The following is a 21,154-nucleotide window of genomic DNA, read 5'->3' as shown; positions in this document are numbered from 1 at the left end:
GCATGTTTACAGGTAACCGTGCTGTCCCTCTCAGGTCCACAGACAAAACCGTTTTCCCCTCTGACCTGGTAAACTGACACATTTTGATGAGTCTCTGGCCATTTGTTTCTTTAAGGGGGAGAATTAAATGTAGTGCTGTTCAGTGTAAGCGCAATCCAGTGACACATTCAGCTTCACTGACAGGATGGATCGATTCCAACGCCAAAAATCGAAAGTGTGTTGATGTTTTCGTAACGGCACTTCGTGGACATGCTGCCAGACAGACTGAACTTGGTGTAAACGGTCAATGTCAGCCAAATGTCATCTAGTGACTGATTTCTTGGACATAATGTTGCCTATTATTTCATGTAGAACAAGGCAGAAACAGCGTGTTTGCCGTGGCGATGTTTTTGGCTCACACAGGCCTATGTCCTGACAGTGTGTGCAGTTTAAGACTCTTCTACTGTGGAAGGGTGTCGGACAGGCATTCCCTGTGTTTGCTTGTCTGCTAATTTGACAAGAAAAATAACCCCAAGGGAATGAACGACAGCTTAAGCTCTTGACAAATCATTTTTAGACATTCTGGTATGTGACAGTGCATGTTTGCTTCGTGCCATGACGCCTTGAAAGTTTCATGGTCATTATTGTCCCGAACCACATAGGAATAGATTAGGGATGTAACTGTGTGGAAATTGAATATCATGAACCCAGTGACCAAAATTATGATGGTAATATATATTAGAATTTACACTATATCCATAAATCAAGGAAAACAGTATTTTTCTGTAATTTATTTCCACTACTAGTACGAATAATAATAATAGGCGGTTCAGAGAATGAATGAATTGGTGATTTCAAGTCCATCCCAAAAGTGAATCTACTCAGTTTTGCCAACTTAGCCACTTTTTCAACCCCCGCTAGTGACCTTTTTTTTTTTAGTAACCAAGAACAAATCTAAGACTCCTCACAGTTTTAGGACTCCATGCCGACCAGGAGACATTAAGGCCTGCGCGTCAAGACGGCAAATGAATGGCGTGGGCCATTTCTACAGTGGCTATGTAACACCGAAGTCTTTCACTAACCAACACTTACAGTGTAGAATCATAGATACAATTATCTGTATGAAAAAAAGGTATTTGCTCTAAATATAAACCAAGCAAATGAAAAACAGCAAGGAGGTCACCGTGGTAACCGAGCATACCTTCTTGCACTTCGTGATGACGTACTACGCCACTGCCCAAACTAATGTGTGCTAATCATAAACTTGAAACCACAGCTGATGGAACAAGTGACACTTGGAGCGTTCGGGTATTCACTCTGACGCCCGTGCACCACTCTGACAGTGCGTGTGTTCGGAGAGGCAGAGCGCGCTCCCCTCCCATTAATTTCCAAACACAGCCTATGTTCTAAAACAATCAGCATCTCGTGTTTGAACTGTTTGTACTGCCTGACGCACTAGCGCACCATGTTCCTATTTGTAACGCCGAGATCGTGTACCGACACTCGGTTTTGGGCGCACACTGAATAACCGAACGGCACATTTCAATAACGCTTGAAATGTTTCCGAACAGTTGGAGGGAATCAGTGCGTGCTCGGACTGTATTTCCGCACTCATCCTTTGTCAAATGAGGTGTTCATTTGTGCATGTGGTGCGGCAGATACATCGCCAAACACAAATATCACCCACCTGACATCAACAGCTCAGCCGACGAAATTGATTACTGTTTAAGCGCCACAAATTCGGTGTACCTAAAAAGAATTTCAGTTTAAATTTTCATTAAGGTAATACTTACTGACAGTTAGTAGTTCCATCTACAATTTCATTAATTTGGCAATCCTAAATGGACACGACCGTTTTATACGTTTTGGAGGCCAAGCTAGGCAGACAAGCGAGGTACACGCTGGAACCTGCACGAGCCAACCTCTCGCCCACAGCTCCGTCTGGTCATGTTTTGACAGACATTCCTCAGCCGCTGAAGGATGCACGCTGAGGAGTTTTTTCCTCCTCGGTTCGACTACATTAGGGTCCCATTTTTGCTGTCATCGCGGCATTTCGCGAGTACACAAAAAATGTCAGCGACAGCCTTAGTGAAAGCAAACTTTCTGGCGCTTCCACAATCGAGGCTTTCTCAAAGAAGTGACCTCTTCTCCTTTTAAAGTAACCAACTAGATTCTTTTTATTTAAGTACTCCGTGTGACAATGTTGAGCATTTCTGGAGCTTTGAGTATTTTACTAGATATTTTTATGGAGAATATTAACCATAACTTTATTTCCGCAAATTCTTTGGAGTTTTACTGTTTTAAGACGGTATACAAATCTCCTGTATATGCTGTATACAAGATTTGCATGACTGGTAGGGTTACCGCATTTAAACAGCCTCGTCAAGCATGGCATCTTTTTTTGTCACAAACATATTTCTTAGTACTGGACAGGTGACACTTATGTGGCGATACTTGTAAGGAGCATATTTCCACTGTGGCAGCAAAATGTGTAACATGAACCAGAAACTGTTGCACGTTGAGGGGGCTCTCTTGGAGGCTAATAATCCTATACTACGGTTCAACTCAGTGTCGTACTGGTTTGCAGGCCATTTGATACTAGGCCGCACAGATAGATTGAGAATTTGAGCGTTTATTTTTACCTTTTTGAATTTTTTTTTTTTAATTTTTATTGTTTGGTAGCATAGCGGATGCGGTGCGTCCTGATTGGGAATATATTCCATGGCCACCCCCACATCAAGAGGAAGATTTTGATACCTGTGACTTTCGTGCCATTTTCACATGGATGCAGTATTCTTCGATCAATTGATACTCTGCCACAATAGATTTATGCTAGTTAAATATTTAAAGAAAAAATCACAAATGACCTGGATGTAAATGCTAAAGATTAATCTGTCTATTAAAGAACATTTGTTTCTTAAAGTCAATGTGACTCAAAATCATTACTTACACACCATAGCAAATAACCTACAGGTACATGGCCGAGAAGTCATTGTGTATCTTGCCATCCACAGTCATGGTTTCATGAAATAAAAAACACACGTTTACCAATCTTGCCCAGCACACTTGTAATGCAAGCAGGAACCAACCTATCGGTAAGTAAAAAGATTAGCAAAACCAGAGTAAAGAAAATGACATTTTAACATGTTGCTTTTTACTAGGTTCTGAATATTTCAGAATTTTATTTCATGAAACCCTGACTGCGGATGGTATGATTAACACCGGCTTCAGAGGGAGTTACAAGCATGCAAATGAGCGCGCATGTGCATATGCATACACATGGGTGTATGCGCTTTTTTTTTTTTTCAAAATACGTAATTCAAGGAGCATACAATATTTTACTTTCTCCCAGAATTATCATCAAACTAAACCAGTGCCATCCAAAATACAACTGGAGCATGGCCTAATCTTCAATCTTCATGCAGCCCTCCTTGTGTTAACACCAGCATTTCCAGTGAGAGAGAGACGGGAGCTGTCGGATCCTGCAGAGCTTGTGCTGGAGCGGCCCTTCGTCTCCGTGCTGTTTACATTCTAATCTGGTGATGGAGCTCGCCGATAAATCCCTGGCCAGTCCTGCAGAATCAAAGGCTAATGGAGGCACTCAGGGTTTAGTGCCAGCAGCTGTAGCTGGGGCTAATGGACCTTCCTCCTCCCCTCCCTCCTCCTAACTCATGTACAAACCGTGCAATGGGTAGGCTGCGTCAGGGAAGCTTCTCGGAAATCTAACGCTTTGTCATCAATCGTATGTTCTTTTCAATTGGAAGGAGCTTGTGGAAGTTCAGAGAAGAAAATGCTTTCGTAATAAAACACCTGGGGCAGGTTAAGGAGCAATGAAGTCAGTCGATACAGAGGAACATTTGCAAATCTTCCAGATTCTTTAATGACGATAATGACTGTAATGTTGTTGGTGGTAAATACACTACCCTTACATCAGACTGCATTAAGTATTACATTGCACTGCTTTTACTCAATGTGTGTTTTTGTTTGTATTCCACTTCTTTTGTTACTTGTGATTGAACTTAATGACCATTTTCCTCCCGCTCATTTCTCTCACATAGCAAGCGAAAGCAGTCAGTCCACAGGGGTTCAGGAAGCCTCCCCCTCATGTTTTATATTTGTAGCATTTCTTCAAACGAGCCTGTTGTAGCTGTTGTTGTTATACCAAACAGTAATGAAAGTGCCATACTTGTTGCTGTCCAACCGAAAGAATATACCTGCACATTGCTGCAAGTTTTCCCTTATCATCCAGAATAGACATGGAAAATTATTTTTGTTTTGATTTGATTTGATTTTTCTTGCACTTTTTAAAGGTTTCACATACAGACAGTTCACATACCCTCAGTTGTGTAAAAAAAAAAACAAAAAAAAAAACATTAGCATCAGTACAGGGTATCCTGGAGTTAAGAGAGAGTTACGTTCCGGTAATGTGTGCTGCTAACCAAATGTTGTAAGTCATAACTCACCCTAGTCTCTTTCTGTAAAGCCCACACATAATGATCATTTCGTATTTGTTTACAGCATGTGGCAAGAATCTGCACTTTTAATTCATGTGGGATGCTTTTTATGTGTCTCTGTCCTGCTGTTTTGGTTAGCAACATAATTCAAATGGACACATTTCTTTCCACTAGTGTCCATGAAATGAAAGAATTCATACATACTTTTTTTCAATTATTTTTTCCCCCTTTTTGATTTACACTGTGTAACATCAATGATCATCAGCTTATTGGCCTTTTGTGCTCTCTTGCAGGGAAAATGTCAGACATCCGCACAGTTAGGAAGAGGCAACAGCTGAATAATTTAGTTGCCATGGTGACGCAGCTAGCCAAACCAGGATACACTGTGGTGGATTTCTGCAGTGGAACGGTGATTTTTATTTTATTTTATTTTTTATTTTTTTATGTTTTCATTCTGTCAATCCAGCCTTATCTGTGTCCCCCACTTTTCTATTCAGTGTGATTGTCTTTTGTTACTGACTGTTTAGCTGGTGGAGAGTATTTGCTCAGAGCAAGTCATAGTACCACTTGAGGGCCAATAATACAATTTAATGGCATAATTGTACATAATTTCTTTCCCTCTTCCTTCTTTTGTGTTGCCAGGGCCACGTGGGCCTCGTTCTGGCTCACGCCCTCCCACTGTGCCAGGTAACGTTACATATGCTTTGTGGATAGGTAGCAGTGAGTGGCCAATAAATATCGATTTTTGTTCCAGGTCATCCTCATAGAAAACAAGGAAGAATCTCTGATCAGGGCTCACAGTCGCAGTGTTGAGCTTGGTCTAGAAAACATTGGCTTTATTCAGGCCAACTTGGACTATTTCAGTGGACCCTTTCAAATAGGGGTGAGTATAGTTTTTTCATTTTGTTTATTCCGTCATGCTTTTTGTTTTTTTGAGAAACTAATGCTACTAATATTTTGTTGTTTTGTTTTTGTCATTTTCTTCATAAGCGGATCAGAAAATGGATGAATGGATGTCATTTTCTTCGGAAATTGTATGATTAACGGAATAATATTGAGCGAAGATTGCTTAGCATTAACTGGTAGAATAAGTTAAGTAAGCCACATTGCACGGTCAAAACACTTTTTATTGAATCACCTAGCACAGAAGTTGTTTGACAATTCAAGACAACAATCATAACGTTGAGCACATTTATTTTCCAAATCCATTATATACCCTCCAGTATATAACTATGTACTTAATGTGTGTTCACAACAGATTGCTGCAAACAATATTCCACACAAACTATGCACTACTTGTTGTTGCTTAGCAAAATTACTTTAGTTGGTAGTTAGTTAATTTGTTTGTCAGTTAATACTTTACTTGACTGCTAGGTAGTTAGGTTGCTAGCAAGCAATATTCCACACAACCTAAGCCACGACTTGTCGTTACTTTGCCAAATTACTTAAGTTGGTTAGTTACTTTGTCAGTCAGTTAGTTACTTTGTTCCTAGCTACCTGCAAAAAATGGTTGGTTGGATTGTTTGTTTGGCTGCTAGCGAGCTGAATTGCTGGCAAACAGACATGCAGGAATCCACAAAATCTGCTTATTACAACTAAGCACTACTATTATTTCCACTAAAAATTCCTCAGGCAAGACGGGGAGAACCAAAAAAAAATCCTTTTGTTAACATTACAGAAGAGGTCCTTTTTTTAACTTCTCAATGAATAATACATGAATCTTAATGCCGCTGCAGCCAAATGCAAGAGGTGGGTATCAGTGAAGCAGTACAATTTGGTGGTGATCCAAATAAGGATTGTTTGTCCTTGGCGGAGGTCCTTGCTTGACTGAGTGTCATTATAATTATGCAAATCATCTAAGTGTCAATGCATGAGACGAATTGCCTCACATCCCTTTGCTGAAGATGTGTTTTTCCACTGTTATGTGTGAAAATGCCATCCAGTGATCATTCCTGTTCGAAAGCACTCAAGAGCTTTTCATTTCCTGAAGTGGCGCTTTAATCGCGAGCCTCTTCTGTCAAGCATAGCATGCCACTGTTATTAAAGAGATGAGAGGCAGCTTGGCCCGAGAAATAAAGACTGAAGGAGTGTCAGGTGTAAAGTATCGTAGAATCCTTGCTTATTTGAAAAACTTGTCCCTCTGGAAATACAAATAACCCCTTCCATTGCCGGGCTAAACTGTTACCATCATGTGACCTTTATTGCAGTGTTAATGTTAAGAGGTAAAAACAATGCAACTTTTGGAGCTTTAATGACGGACACATCTAGTTTTTGAGCATTCTTAACTGTTATAGATGTGCAAAAAGAAGTTCACCACTGGAAAACCTAAAAACAATTTCTATTTAAGTGAAAAAAAAAATAGTTAGTCCGCTGATAGTCTAGTGGTACACACGCCTGAGTTGTGTGCGGGCAGCGTGGGATCGATTCCCGCTCAGTGACAGTGTCTATGTGTGCCCTGCGACTGGCTGGCGACCAGTTCGGGGTGTAGTCTGCCTTCGCCCATTGACGGCTGGGATAGGCTCCAGCAACTCCCCGCGACCCTGTATAGGATAAGCGGTTTGGAAGATGACATGACATGACATGACAAAAAATAGTTAATGACTGGTAATGATAAGACAACAAAATATCAAATAAGTCTGTCTCTTGATTGTTTCTTTGGCATACCAAAATTTGTTAATGGGTCAGTGTGACCTGCTTGTTGTGTAAAGACGAATGAAGTTTGACGGTATTGTTATGTTTTCATTTCGTGAGGTGCAAACTAGGGATGGACTGATTATCGGCTGGGCCAATTATCAGGGCCGATATTTGGCACTTTGGCGATTATCGGCATCAGCCTTTTTTTTTTTTTATTTTAAGGCCGATAAATTTAAAATTGCTTTATTCGTGCTTGCTGCAGCGTGCTTCTCTCTCTCTGTTTGCTGCACAACTGGCCCTGCACAGGCAGATTGGCCCGCCCAAAGCACCATCTGATTGGTTCCTTGTGAAGTGCGTGACAGCCAATCAGCGTAAAGCTGCGTGTGTGCTCCCTGCTCGCTCTCTCTCTGTGTCTCCTGGACGAGCCAGGCACATACACGACGGGAGTCGGCGAGTTACTAGTTCAAGGTAATGCAATAGACTTTGCTGAAATTTTAGTAAATGTCAGTCTACTATAACTCACTTGTAACATTACTATGAGCCCTTCTATGTCATATAAACACAAAGGGCAGTTCTGCTCGCCACAGTAAGCTGCCTTGCGGCTCAAGCTAACCACTCTCCCGATGTCACAACAGTTCATTTGCTTTGTGAATGACATGGCTCCTGAGAGAAGTTGCTGATAATATCGGGAAATGGTGAGAAAAGTAAGACGTGCGTGAGTGCCAGTGTGTGCGTGTCTGTGTGTAAGCCACGTAATGAAAAGCTAAAATCAACTTTATTTATAGAGCACTTTAAAACAACCACTGCTCCAAGTGCTGTACATGGTGCTAAAATTGACGGCAAAGTACTGCATGTGAAAGTCCGGTCTTGGAAACATGCTTATTTTTCTGGCTAGTAGCTGCATTGAGGATTCACTTTTATGTTTTTGAACTTTAAAACAAAGATGTGTGAAAGAAACATTTCAGTTATAGTGGATTTTTAGAAAACTATTTACTGTAAGGAGATATTTGTTAGACATGCAGCTGAGCCTGGGAGCTCCTTGCACTTTTTTGTGAGACTTAAAACAAAGTTGTCTATTTTTTAAGATCTAGAAAAGCTTTAACATCTTGTAAATCACTAAAGTTGTTTAATAAACATGGACTTAAAGGCATTTAAACTAAGTCAAGTGTTGAAGTTTTTATTTTTCATAAATTTGACACCATTTTACCCCTTTTTTCTACAAATAGATATCGGCTTCAAATATCGGTTATCAGCCGCCTTGACTACTAATGATCGGTATCGGTATCGGCCCTGAAAAAAGCATATCGGTCTAACCCTAGTGCAAACCATGCGTTTTGGCATCCTATTTGTGCCAACATCATCCACAAAATAATACATTAATTCAATTTAACAATCCTCGGAGTTGCTCACGTTGCCGTTGATGTTTAGATCGCCACTTCACACGAACAACAAGTGATGCTGACTGGGTTGCCAGGTTGGTACAAATGAAACACAAAACCCTCTTTACCTTTCTTTCTTGCTTTCCTTCCTAGAAATGTAATTCAAGCTTAAGTCAAGTTAAATCGCTTGGATACCAAGTTCAAAGTTAAGTCAAATCGGTCACAAGTTTTTGGCAAGCAAGTCACAAGTCTCAAAAATGCCAACTCTGGTTGTTAGTGTACCGCCCATACGGTATGCGCACTCTGATTGACAGGCAAGCAGTCCGCGGTATACAGCACATCTCACCCAAAGCAAGCTGGAATTGGCTCGAGCTGAAGCTCATCCAACAACAAACCTTATAGAAAATTGATGGACTGTTGTGATGTCAGTAAAGCAAACTGTTTTTTAATTGTGGTTGGAGTTAATGTGGTTGCTAGGCAAATCAGCTTTTATGCAGGCAAGCTGGCCACCATTTGTCTTGCATCTGCATTTATCACATACACATTTTCCACAGCGACATCGCTGCCAAGACTGCAGCTCTGCAAGTGTGCGATTGTTCGGCGGAAAGATCTGCGGCCAAGTGCATAAATTTAAAACATAAGGCCTTTGGCCACACGTTACTGGTTTGATGACTGAGAAAGATGTCTTAGAACGTTTGTATGCTCTTCACATACGTGCAGTGTGTGTGCGTTGTCTACAGTCTGGTGGAGATAGAACATGAGGCCAAGGTTCAGTAGGAATTCTCTGTTGTGAATTGTCTGTTTGTGATTGCAGAGCCGACCTCACCATCCTTACCTTCTTCCTCGTCAGGGTTTTTATATGCAAACAGTTCATTAAGCGAGTGTTTATATATATGATAAGTGGCCTATGCAGATGCACATGCATGCAACATATTTACAACAAATTTGCCTTTTTTCATAGTTTTAGTCTTACATTGCGTCTCGAAAGGCAGTAGGATGGAAGGTCGAAAATCATCCAATTGTGTTTGTTAAAGTTTTGAAATTATTATAATTATCGAAATCAAGGAAACAAGGTAATCCAGGGTCAGACTTGCAAAACCTTTATTAACTGAACAAATGTTTTTGCAAAAGGAACATATTAATGAAAATGTACTTTTTAATAGTTTTTGTACAAATAGTTCTCTGGAGTGCCTGCCCACCCATCAAGCTTAAAATTGAACAAGTAAATCTTTAATAAAATGCCTCCTTCCAAAAATATGTCAGTGATCGAGAACATTATAATCTAATTTCCATAATATTGCCGCCACACTGAGCACATTCATACCCAAGCCAAAGGGTAAGCAGAGCTGCAGTGTTGGCAACACACATTAGCGACAGCTAACAGCGTTGGCTTCTGATAACTCACATATTCATAAATTCAACAATTCACAGATATCCTCTGTTTTTTGCTGATGCAAAAGCAATAAACATATTTCTTTGAGCCATGTTGTGGCATCTTGGTGGCAAGGAACTATGTTGAAGTAAATTGAGGAGCTTCAATTAGTCAAAATCAGAGCTTTTCCACCATCTTGTGACATCTGCAAGCAATTATAAACTTTTTTTTACTGGAGGCATCAATTACTAATGAATTTTTCCCTGTTTTTGGCGATGTATCGGGTAGGGCTGTGCAATTAATGGAAATGAAATTACAACTACGATTATTACACTCCACGATTACAAAATTGGCATAATCGTAAAAACGATTATTAATAATCATTCATAACCAAACCACTGTTTGTTTACACAAATGAATCATACTTGAATTTATACGTTTACACCTTTTAAAAATTTTATAATAATAAATTTGATCAATTTTGTTTGGTCCAAAAGGAACTTACTTACATTGATTTGTCTTTATATTTTTTACGTTTAAACAATTTCTTTTGTACCAAAATAAGTGATCGTTTAAATAATCGTGATTTTACTTATTACCAAAAATAATCGTGATTAATATTTTCTTCATAATCAACCAGCCCTATTATCCAGTGCCTGCGCCACATGCATAGATCTGCTACTCTAACTGACAAGTGAAATTCAACGATCAACACAAGTGAAAATACATTCTAAATGGGAACTCATAGGTCTTCTACTGCTTTCTATGTGAGTGTGCTTATTTCTTCTGGTGTGTATTGTTCTGCTTGTCTTTTTATGTTTTTTAGTACTCCTTCTTGAGGTATAAAAAAATACAAGCCAAAAAAGAAAAACAGGCATAGTTAAACCTTTGACACTTACTAAACTGATGGATCTTGATCGAATCCCGTATTGTATGACTTCCGGGGCTTTTTTGGACTTTTGGACTTTTTTGAGGTCATTTGAAAATGTATTTAACTTTTTAAGTTCCCTCACTGGCACAGATGGATGTTTTGTATTCTCACGCAATCCTCGTTATGTGCCATCTTGTTTGACCATCTGCTGTTTGTGTTCATTGGTCAGGACGGAGACCTTCAAAGTGTCATAGCTCAGCCTGGAACATTCACCATCCACTTGCCTTAATTTGAAATACTGTGGCTTTTATTCTGCACTTGTTCCGCTTAGTGGGCAGTAAAATACACACATTATTCCTCTCCAAGCACGTGGGTGTTGTTTTAGTGCCTCGTAAGAATATTTGTGCCTCCACACATTTATAGCCAGCTGGTTTGCCTGAGCTTTTTCCAACTTGAATGAACTGACCATCACATGACAATTCTTTTGTTTAATTTAATTACAGCGTATACAGTATATTCTTATTTTATTAGATAATCCTGTCAAGGACCAGATTATAATCTGCCCGGCATTAGTAGAAAAAAGTAATGTTGTCTGTTGACAAAGCATTGCTTTTCCCAAGTGGCAAAGGAACATTGTGATTTAATGTTGTCCTTTTGTTTGGCATGATTATGACATCTACTCAACTGTTTTCGATTCGCAACGCCATGTTAACTATAACCGCTCTCATATCTCATGCCTGTCTGCAACGCACATGCGCAGTAGTGGTAATCCGGGTCATCCGTGATGTAAACAGAAGCATTGTGGGTAATCAGTGTCCGGGCAAATCCGTGTTAGCGTTAGCAACAGAGTCCGAAAGTCCAGGGGGAATTTCTCAAAATTACTTAAAACGATGTAAATCTCCCTTTCATAGCAGCACTGCGGTGATAAACGAGCATCTAAAAATGTCATTTCTCATATTGGGACAGTCTTTTCTCAAAATTACTTAAAACGATGTAAATCTCCCTTTCATAGCAGCACTGCGGTGATAAACGAGCATCTAAAAATGTCATTTCTCATATTGGGACAGTCGTTTCTGGAAGGTAGCTGTAGTTAGCAAACACAGAATCCATGTGCGTCTGATCGAACGCTACACGCATGTCCTGTTGTGGTATGCTAACATATTGTAGCATCTACTACGGATTATGGAGGCATTAGTGAGCAAACTCACGTTTATTAAAAACTAGGGCTGTCAAAGTGTTAACTATGGAGATTAGTTTAAATGTTATAAAGTGGTAAGAAAAATAATTTAGTTTAACTCAGTTTTATTTACTTCCTTTGGCAGCTGACCTCTGGTCACTTTGCATCCAAATTTAGAGGAGAGGCACTGTCGCAAAGACATACTTTTAGTAGTAGTGGTAGTACTACCACTACTCAACCCAAGTCAACCCAAACATATTTTTCCCCAGAATATGTTCTATGCAGGCCCACTAGTCTAAACATGGCATTCTGATTAATTCTGTGTTTGTGGAATATGAGAAATCCACTCGTTTATAGCTAGCTCAGGGGGCAGCCATTTTGTCACTTCTGTCGACTGAAGATCGTATCAAAGTTGCTCCGGGCTCAGATAACGACCATTAATGGCTCAGCTTCAGAAAACAGGTGTTACTGTTAATACTACCATTTAACGAGGCCACACAGTGTGTATTGAAGATTATACAATTTGATATCGAACAAGGTTCCTGTATTTTTATTTTGTATTTTAGTAAAATAGGATTTCACAAAAAACAATAAATAACTATAGAACACATGTAAATACTGTACTGTACTGTATTGTACTGTACTGTATAATATAAAATATTTTAAAAAATGTTTGTTTGAGGCAGTGGGGGGCATGATAATTGCACTCGTGCAGATGCTCAGAATGGTATCACCTTCGCCTCAATTTTGGACAGGAAAAACTCTACTTGTGCCGATTTTGTGGGCTCTTTGCATGAAAGAGGCTTGGCTGAAGCTTGACTTTGTGGGTTCTGGGCATGTTCATGGTGTTTGCACTGTTGTTCTCTCACTGGCTCTAAAGTTGTGCTCCTTGGCATTGCTGTCAAGACAACTTCCAGTCGTTTTCAGACTCCCGGACGCCGACTGACACATTCTTGGAAGCTTCTTTTTGTGGCTGTGTGAGTGGAATGGGGCTAATTTCAGTGCAGGAAGAAAATAAGCTATTGATAATCACAGGTTTTCTTTTAGAGAATGCACAAAAGAACCACCTGGAGTACAAACTACCTTTTGTGAAATACTCATACTGATGCAATGCCAATTGTCAATTGTGGTTCACAAAAATATTCATAGGATTTTCTGGGGTGTACTGTCTTGCTTCTGGAAAATTACACTAAACACAATTAGACATCAGATCTGTTTTCTATTCAATGTCAAGAAACATATTTTCAACATCTTGTTCCCCCCCAATTTAAGCAAATTCTGAGATGTCTTAGTAAACACGTCTGTGAAATGCTTTCGTCAAAATACCCTAAGGATCACAATTAAAGCTGGCGTTGGCCTGTTTTGATGGGGTGGTCCTGTCTCATTAAATGAATACACTGCTCACCCCACCCACCCTGTACTACAGGTCCACTGCTAAGTGTGGCTTTAGTTACCATGGTGACTAGCTGCAGAGAATTGGGGTTGGGGTGGGACAAGTGGCATATGCTTATAGAACCTTACTTAATATTAAATATTTTGTAAATAAACTGGTAAAAAACAATTACCACTTTGCTGAATATATGTATGTTTTTGTCAGCTGGTTCCATGTAATTGAATTGGCTTAGGTATACAAAAATAAAAGATTCACCTACTCTTTTTACTTTTTGATGTGGAACCAAACTGAAAAAAATAGTTTTCAAAAAATTACTTATTACTTTATACTAAATTAATTTATCTAAAATATTACTTTAAATTATTTTACTTGAAAAATAGATCATTGAAAATTGATGTATTGTTTTATAACTGTCCAACAAAGAGCATATATTGCTACTTTTTGCTTTTTTTTTTTTTAAAAATGGAAAATTATGTAAAACTGCCATTTGTACCTTTTTGGGGGGAAATACTGTGAGGATTACAGACTGAGTCTGGGCATTGATTGCTGACGAAAGCCGTTGGATGATCTTTAGTCTTAGTGTTTGGGCAATATCATCTGCTCACATTTAGCCAAATACTTCATAACACCTTAGGCAGCACTTCACAGTGCAGATAGACAATTACCCAAAGCATACTGCGAAAGCAACCAGTGGATTTTTTTTTAAGGCAAAGAAGTGGAATGTTGTGCAATGGCTAAGTCAATCACCTGACCTGAATCCGACCGAGCATGCATTTTACTTGCTGAACATAAAACTGAAGGGGAAATGGACCAAGAAGGAACTGAAGAGGAAAGTTCCAATCTATTTTGGAATAAATCTGTAATATAGCAAAATGACGAAATTGAGACAGGAGCATCATTATTCCGGAGTTTTGTGACATTTTTATTTGGTGTGCGGTCATGAGATTTTCCTAAAGTAAAATGTGTGCCTTGAACACATCACTAACAAATACTCCCCTCTCCAGGCCCCCCTAGCACATCAACAAATTCACTGAACAGTCAATGTAATTGCTGCTTATCGGAAGCTAATCTGTGTCCGCTTTCAATATACCTTCTTCAGTTTCATCGCTCATATTACGATTCACCACCATGCCTAGGTTACAGCACTCTGGGGCTCCACAAGTAGCCATGCCTCATCGCCTGCATTCAAGGTCGACACTTTAATTGCATTGTTTTTGTGTTTGCGGCAGGTCGCCCTCCACGCGTGCGGCGTGGCGACAGACATGGTGATGGAGCACTGCATTCAGGCAGGCGCCGCCTTTGTCATCAGCCCCTGTTGCTATGGCTTCATCCAGAACGCCGTAAAGTTCACCTTCCCGAGGAGGTTTGTGCCTGCCGGCAGCTGCCGTGCCTGAGGATTTCCATATTTTACATGGGAAGTGCTTGTTTTGGTCTTAGAAATTTGCAGGTGCAGTGAAACCTCAGTTTACATAACCCCTTTTTCAAACAATTGGGGTTCCAAGCTAAATTTTCAAAGTAAAAATTACCTTAGGCAACGATAAACATACTTCATTTACAGTAGCAAATGGCATGTGTCACAATTGTTTGGTCCACTGTCTGTTCCTTGTCAAGCTCAACTGAGTACAGATCGCGTGTGGACTGTGGAGATTCTGATGCTGCTCACATCAGGGGCGGATCTATTCTATTGGGATATAAGGCCGTTGGCCACCCAAAAATCCTTTACTTTTTTCTTTATGAGCTAGCTGTTAAAACCTTTCATATACCCCTCGTATTTATAAAAGCAATATATAAACTCTTCACTTATCTTTGTCAACACTGATGAATTGATTTTAAAATGTTTAATCAAGTAAAGGTTGACATTTTCAAAGTGGGCTTTGCATCCATATTTTTTTATGTATGCAGCCCTTGGAAGAGAAAGTTTGCACTAGCTTTCTTAAGATTCTCAATCACTGAGTTTTATGAGCTATCCTGATTTGTTGTGGCAAAAAAAAAAAAAAAATCATCCTCTTTACCTTTAACCCCCATAGATGAAAAGCTCATATGATTTGAAAGACTGATTAAAACACTTCACCGCACCTGCCGGACTCAATCTCACTTTTATATATATAATTTTATTTATTTCTTTTTTTTCTGGTACTGTTTTCTTACCCCCAGGTCACCTTCAGGCATCCCTTCTCTGTATTCTGCAGGTGTAGACATTCCAGACACTTCACACACACCTTTTTTATGATCTGTGAAAAGGCCCTTCTTCTTTGAGTTCATTTGAAGACTTTCCGCTTAACACGAACAGTGTTTGTTTTTTTAATTCGCCGCAAACATGTGGAACCATCACAAACTGTCCATTCCTCCCTGAGGTCTGAGGGGGTGGGGGTGGGGGGTCATATCGGACCCAAGTGTTTACACTGACACAACAAACAACCCGCCTTTGCAGACACCCAAGTTGCACATAAATAACTTTGCAAGACTGTGTCAGGACTGGGCAGTGATAACCCAGAAGTAAACAGTAATACATAAATAATAGAAATATTAACCGTCGCATAGCGTTGAGTTGGTCTGGGGTGACTCTTCCCCTCATTGATATACAGGAAATGAGGGTAACCACCACATTACTCCACTGCAGTGATTTTGCTTATTTAATAATGTTGCATAAAATTATTAATGCCTTCACTCTAGTTTAGGTTTACCGTTGGTGTTTTTAATACGGGTAATTGTATATTTTTTTAATGTAGACGTCAGTTACTCAATTTTTTCCCCCTGCTACTGTGTACATTTTTCTTTTTTTAAATGCTACGACCACACATATCCCAATTGAGCCACTTGAGAACAAAACAAAAATGTGAATTGTGTCCCTTGGGCCTTGCAGCATAAATTAGGACGCACAAAAATGAAAATTCTTGGCCAAAACGGAAAAGAGGAAACCAAGGCTGAAAATTGAAACACATAAAGAAATTATATAACCTTAAGAAAAAATAATCCTCGGCTGGATTATTTTCTGCTCTTTACCAAATTTGTCTAAGGCTATGTTCATATTTTAGGTCAATTCCATCCCCCACCCAATGTGTCAAGTATCTGTTTTTTTTTTATGTGAATGTGAATAGTATAATTCCAATTTATTCAAATACGATCCAGGCCTCTTTCTTATGTGGATGTATGTAAATCAGATAAACGTGATCTCACAGGCATGAATAGCAATTGCAGTCCAAGGAGCAGAAAACAGTCAGTGGGGAAAAGAAGATGCTTTACAACTGATAAATATATTGATGTACTGGTCTGTTCAAACACAAACGCCTTGAAATTGCCACAAATGCGTCAGAATTCAGACTTACACTTGGGGCCATATTTACAGTACTTGCATGTGTTTTGTGTGTATGCATGTCACTTCACGGACGCATTGCGTTCACATAGAAGTTGCATTTATTATTGTAATGTGAATAACAAAATAAAAAGATCAGATTTAACAAACAAAATAAATTCCCAATTGGGCATCATGCCCTGAACTGCTCGCTTTCTGCTGCCTTCTCGCCCCGGGCCAATGGCTTTCCATCGCTGCGGGGGAATATTGGGCTTGTTTTCCAGCCGAAATCCGAAAATGCACTTTTTGTGCAATTTTAATCCAAAAACCGAAAATGCACTTTTGGGCCTTTTTCAACCAAAAACTCTCAGTGAATTTGCAGTGCATCTCTAGTATGAATCCAAACTTATCGTCTCAAACATTGACTCCACTAACGTCTTCAACTTCCTCTTGTTTTTTTCCAGCAAAAAGTTCCAGGAGACGCTGATTTATAAGGTAGGTGTTAAGATGGAGTGATGTTTCCTGCCCCCGTCGTTGGATTTGTCATTCATTTTCACTGGAGTAGAATATTAACTACACCCTGCCCAACTACTTTTCTGGCTTTATAATGTTACACTCCTGCCCAAATAAATGAAGCTCCACCACCGGTGAGGCTCTCTCTCTCTGTGCTGAGCGAGGCCCCTTTCACATGATGATGAATAGCCCCTGTCAGCGCCTCCGGGCACTAATCTGTGGAAAAGACGTAGCCACAGGTGCTCGCCACGGCACCCTCGTGTCGCAACACAGAACCGCCTCTGACTTGCAAGCGCTGTACGGAGAGACATATTTTTGCTGCTGGAACTTGCTGAGGTAGAACGTTAATTAGCAGCCGAGGCCTGCGGTAATGAGAAATGACATCCTTTTTGACGATGCATATGAAGGACGAAGGTTGTGTTGGGGCTGCTATCTTTTACACAGGAATTCAAGCCACGAATCCACTTTTTGAAGTTGGCCACTTGGCAAACAAGGGATGCAAAGTGAAACCATCCAGGCTTAAGATTAGCGTCTAACTTGAGAAGCAGTATTATGCGCTGCATTTACTGTACTTCAAAATCTGTGGACTTTTTTACAGTACCTTTATTTGATTTGTGTATGGTTGTTTTTAAAATAATATTTTTGAATTTTTTACTACACAATACTTGCCGTGAGTTTTTTTTTTTATCTTTAAATAAACTAATAAAACCATTAAAAACTAAACTGAAACAAAGCACAGTAATACTCACTAAATTAAAAACGAATTGAATTTAAAAAAAAAAAGAAAACAAAACTGAAAAAAATGAAAAGAAAACTAACGTTAACTAGCTACAATTGCAAAACTATTATAACCCCGCTCCTCACTACATCCCCCTCTCAAATTTTTGTTTCCACCATTGTTACCTGTCACCTTAAAAATCTTGAAATAATGTGTGCACACCCTCTTCTAACTGGGGAAGTGGCTGATGTGGTGATGTTCAGAATTAAAGCGGAATTCAACCCAAACATATTTTTTTCCAAGAATATGTTCCCAGCAGGCCCACTAGTTGAAACACGGCATTCTGATTAATTTTGAGGCAGTTTAACGACATTCTAGGTTTGAGGACCTGGAAGCGAGCAAAAGCTCTGTTTGGCCCATTAAATAAGTTAAGCAGCAAAATGCACTTGTTTTTGGCCATCTCTGGGTGTGGCCATTTTGTCTTCTGTCAACTGAAAATGACATCACAACTGCTCACAACGACCAATCACGGCTGACCTATTTTCTGAATCTGAGCCGTGATTGGTCGTTGTAAGCAGTTGTGATGTCATGTTCAACTAGTGGGCCTGCTGGAAACATATTCTTGAAAAAACTATGTTTGGGTTGACTTCCGCTTAAAGTATTCACATTCAAACTGAAGTTTAAATAGTAGTCAGCGCACACATTCCTCCATTTAAAGTCTCTCTGATTAACCCCACGTTCAGTTGTTCTAGTAGGCTTTTCTTGACTTTTTTGCTTTCTAGCAGAAGCTTGAAGGTTTTGTGCTAACACTGACCGGTATGTGGAATGGTTCATAATTGTCTCCACATTGATTAAGGCCCCACTTGCAGCTGATGCACCATGCTTCACTGTATGTATGATGTTCGAGTGGTGAGCAGTGTATGTGCTGAACATAACTTTTGTAATTATGGCCAAAAAGCTCCAATTTGGTTCCACCAGGAAAGGTGTTTGCTGTCTTATATAACATGCGTTTGAATGTGATTAGTTTATTCTGAACACTGCCACATCCCGCATTTTAGGAGCTTGTGTGCACTAATGCAACTGCATAATCTCAGTTGTTTGCATTTACGTCCCATCTCAAAAGATGTATTTATTTTTTCAATTGAGTTGAACAGGGAATAAGTCACATGTGGTTAAAGTTTTGAAATGGTTGATCTGTTTTACAATTTTCAAATCACACAAACCTGGCCTTTGAACACCCCACTATTGGTTAGATGCATAGGTAAATTAGGTAGGTAGGTAGGTAGGTAGGTAGGCAGGCAGGCATCTAAGTAGGTAGGTAAGTAGGTTAGATAGGTGGATTCTCTATGTAGGTTAGAGAGATATCTTTCTATGGCAGCGGTTGGAAGTTCATTTTTTCTTCAGATTTTTTAAAACATTTTTACCCAGTATATATTTCTATATTTCAAAAACAAGACATCACGGATCGACGTGGTTTTTAGTGGGTATCTGAAGGCGTCGCCTCTGTAGAACTGGACAAAAATCTTCACACAGACCTCCAAAATCATGTCAAAAATCCTCCCACAAGAGAGGAAATTGTTAAGTTGCAAAGTGGGACCAACTCTATTTTCTTCCAAGGATGACTTCCTGCAGGTGTACTGGCCCTTGTGTTTTGACCATTTCATCCGTTTTGCTTTCATATTGAATACAAATAAGTGTAATGTAGTGGATTTTTTTTGGTTGTTTTTTTTCAGGAACACATGATGTTGTGCCGCTTCGCCGACCAAACTGCTCCCCAGCTTCCTCCTGAGAGGCGACTCATAGGTACCGCCTACGACATGTTGACACCATCCAACTTTAATACTCTGACGCTCGCACAGTTCCGCTCTATTGGGACTACACAAAAGGACACATTCAGTGACCTCGCTTTACGGGTCGATACCGACGCCGTGAGGCAGCTGCGGCGAACAGCTGCCACTTGAGTGCTGTCAGATTTGTCCCAGTGTCACTGTACAGCATTTGTTCATGTAGAGGGGAGCAGGATTGTTTTACATGGCCTGACGACTACTGTTTCCGCCATGATTGACTGAAGGTAATCTCTGAAGTCCATGAGCATTTTTCTGAACTCTTGTCTTCGTAGTCCCCAAACACACAACTGTTATTTTGGCAGGTAGCCATCTTTTATTGACGACAAAAACACTCTTAGTGTGCATTCACAAGAGTTTCATTGTCTCCAACTTTGGATAGCAACTAACTAATATCACCCAGTTACATTTAACATGGTCACCAAGAAAAACGCATACTGCCGAATGAAAATCAATGAATCATTGTTTAAAAAAACATAGTACTTATAAAATTAATTAAAGTTTAACCATTTTACGTGTAAAATGCTAATAAAATAAGTACTAGATATATTTCAGTTACCGGTAAATGCAAACATTTTAAGCAATCTAACAAACTTTAGCACTAAAAGATGTAAGATTATTGTTATTATGAGTTACATTATGCTTTGCGATCCTATGCCATGCAGTGTTTCATTTAGGTTTTACACAATGAAGATTTAGGAGCCGATCACTGATCAGCGAGTTTTAGAAAAAAAAAACGATAACCGATCTCTGATCCAATCAGAAGATGGACCAATATATTTAAAGAAGTTGTACATTTACTGTACAGTTGATCCCGCTCTTCGCAGGGGGTTTGGACCGGCCCGGCCCATGAATAGCCAAAATTCGCTAAATATCTGCAGATTCGATCCAGACGATGAGATCTGTATAAAGTCAAGTTTCATTTGTACCTGCAGAAGCTACTTCCTCCTAGCTCCACCCCTTGTCACCATAGTAACTAAAGCCATACTCGACATTGGCCCAACAGTAGTAGGCAGAGCTGAGCATTTTACTACAAATTGAGTGTCCGTTATTCGTCGTCCGTCAGCAGTCTGAGAAAAATAGTAACAACTGTAGGCCGGTTAACCTAATTTTAAAGGGGCGCCCGTCGGCAATTCCAACTACACTTTCACATTTATATGTTTAAATGTAAGTCAAGTAGAATCGTCAGAAAAATAGATTCCTGTGTGTTAGCCAATGCACATTATTTAAAAACAATTTTAAATGCACTCATTTGTGTTTATTATATGGCAGGGAAGCAGTGCATGGGCCTAGTAGACTTGGACCGGTCGTGGGGCGCGGAATCACATGGCTACCAGGTGCAGGTGATGACCATGGAGCCGGAGACATGCTCACCAAAGAACAACATGCTGGTAGGAAGGCCCAGTGTTGAAGATGGCCCTCACTAAGCGTGTGAGAGTGTCAAATGGAAACTTGATTTGCTTTTTTTATGTTAATGAGAGACACGGTCGTCATATTTGGATTAATAAAGATGGAGGCTTGTTCTTAA

The 21,154-nt window shown here is 39.7% G+C and overlaps 1 protein-coding gene across 1 annotated transcript in view; it reads left to right on the top strand.

Moving 5' to 3' along the window:
* gstcd (glutathione S-transferase, C-terminal domain containing) overlaps window positions 1–21,154 on the top strand; it is a 41,416-nt gene extending 20,262 nt beyond the window's left edge. Inside the window, exons 5-11 of the mRNA XM_086032322.1 lie at window positions 4,727–4,842; window positions 5,076–5,120; window positions 5,188–5,316; window positions 14,489–14,622; window positions 17,016–17,046; window positions 19,516–19,585; window positions 20,899–21,154. Coding sequence (XP_085888448.1) covers window positions 4,727–4,842; window positions 5,076–5,120; window positions 5,188–5,316; window positions 14,489–14,622; window positions 17,016–17,046; window positions 19,516–19,585; window positions 20,899–21,053 — 680 coding nt within the window. The 3' untranslated portion in view covers window positions 21,054–21,154. The remainder of the gene's footprint in view (window positions 1–4,726; window positions 4,843–5,075; window positions 5,121–5,187; window positions 5,317–14,488; window positions 14,623–17,015; window positions 17,047–19,515; window positions 19,586–20,898) is intronic.

This window comes from Filicampus tigris, chromosome 6 (genome assembly GCF_054856515.1).
Source record: "Filicampus tigris isolate MCC_2025a chromosome 6, RoL_Ftig_1.0, whole genome shotgun sequence".
Taxonomy (NCBI): Eukaryota; Metazoa; Chordata; class Actinopteri; order Syngnathiformes; family Syngnathidae; genus Filicampus; species Filicampus tigris.
Note: the sequence above shows the minus strand (reverse complement) of the source record. Positions and strands in the feature narration are given on the sequence as shown.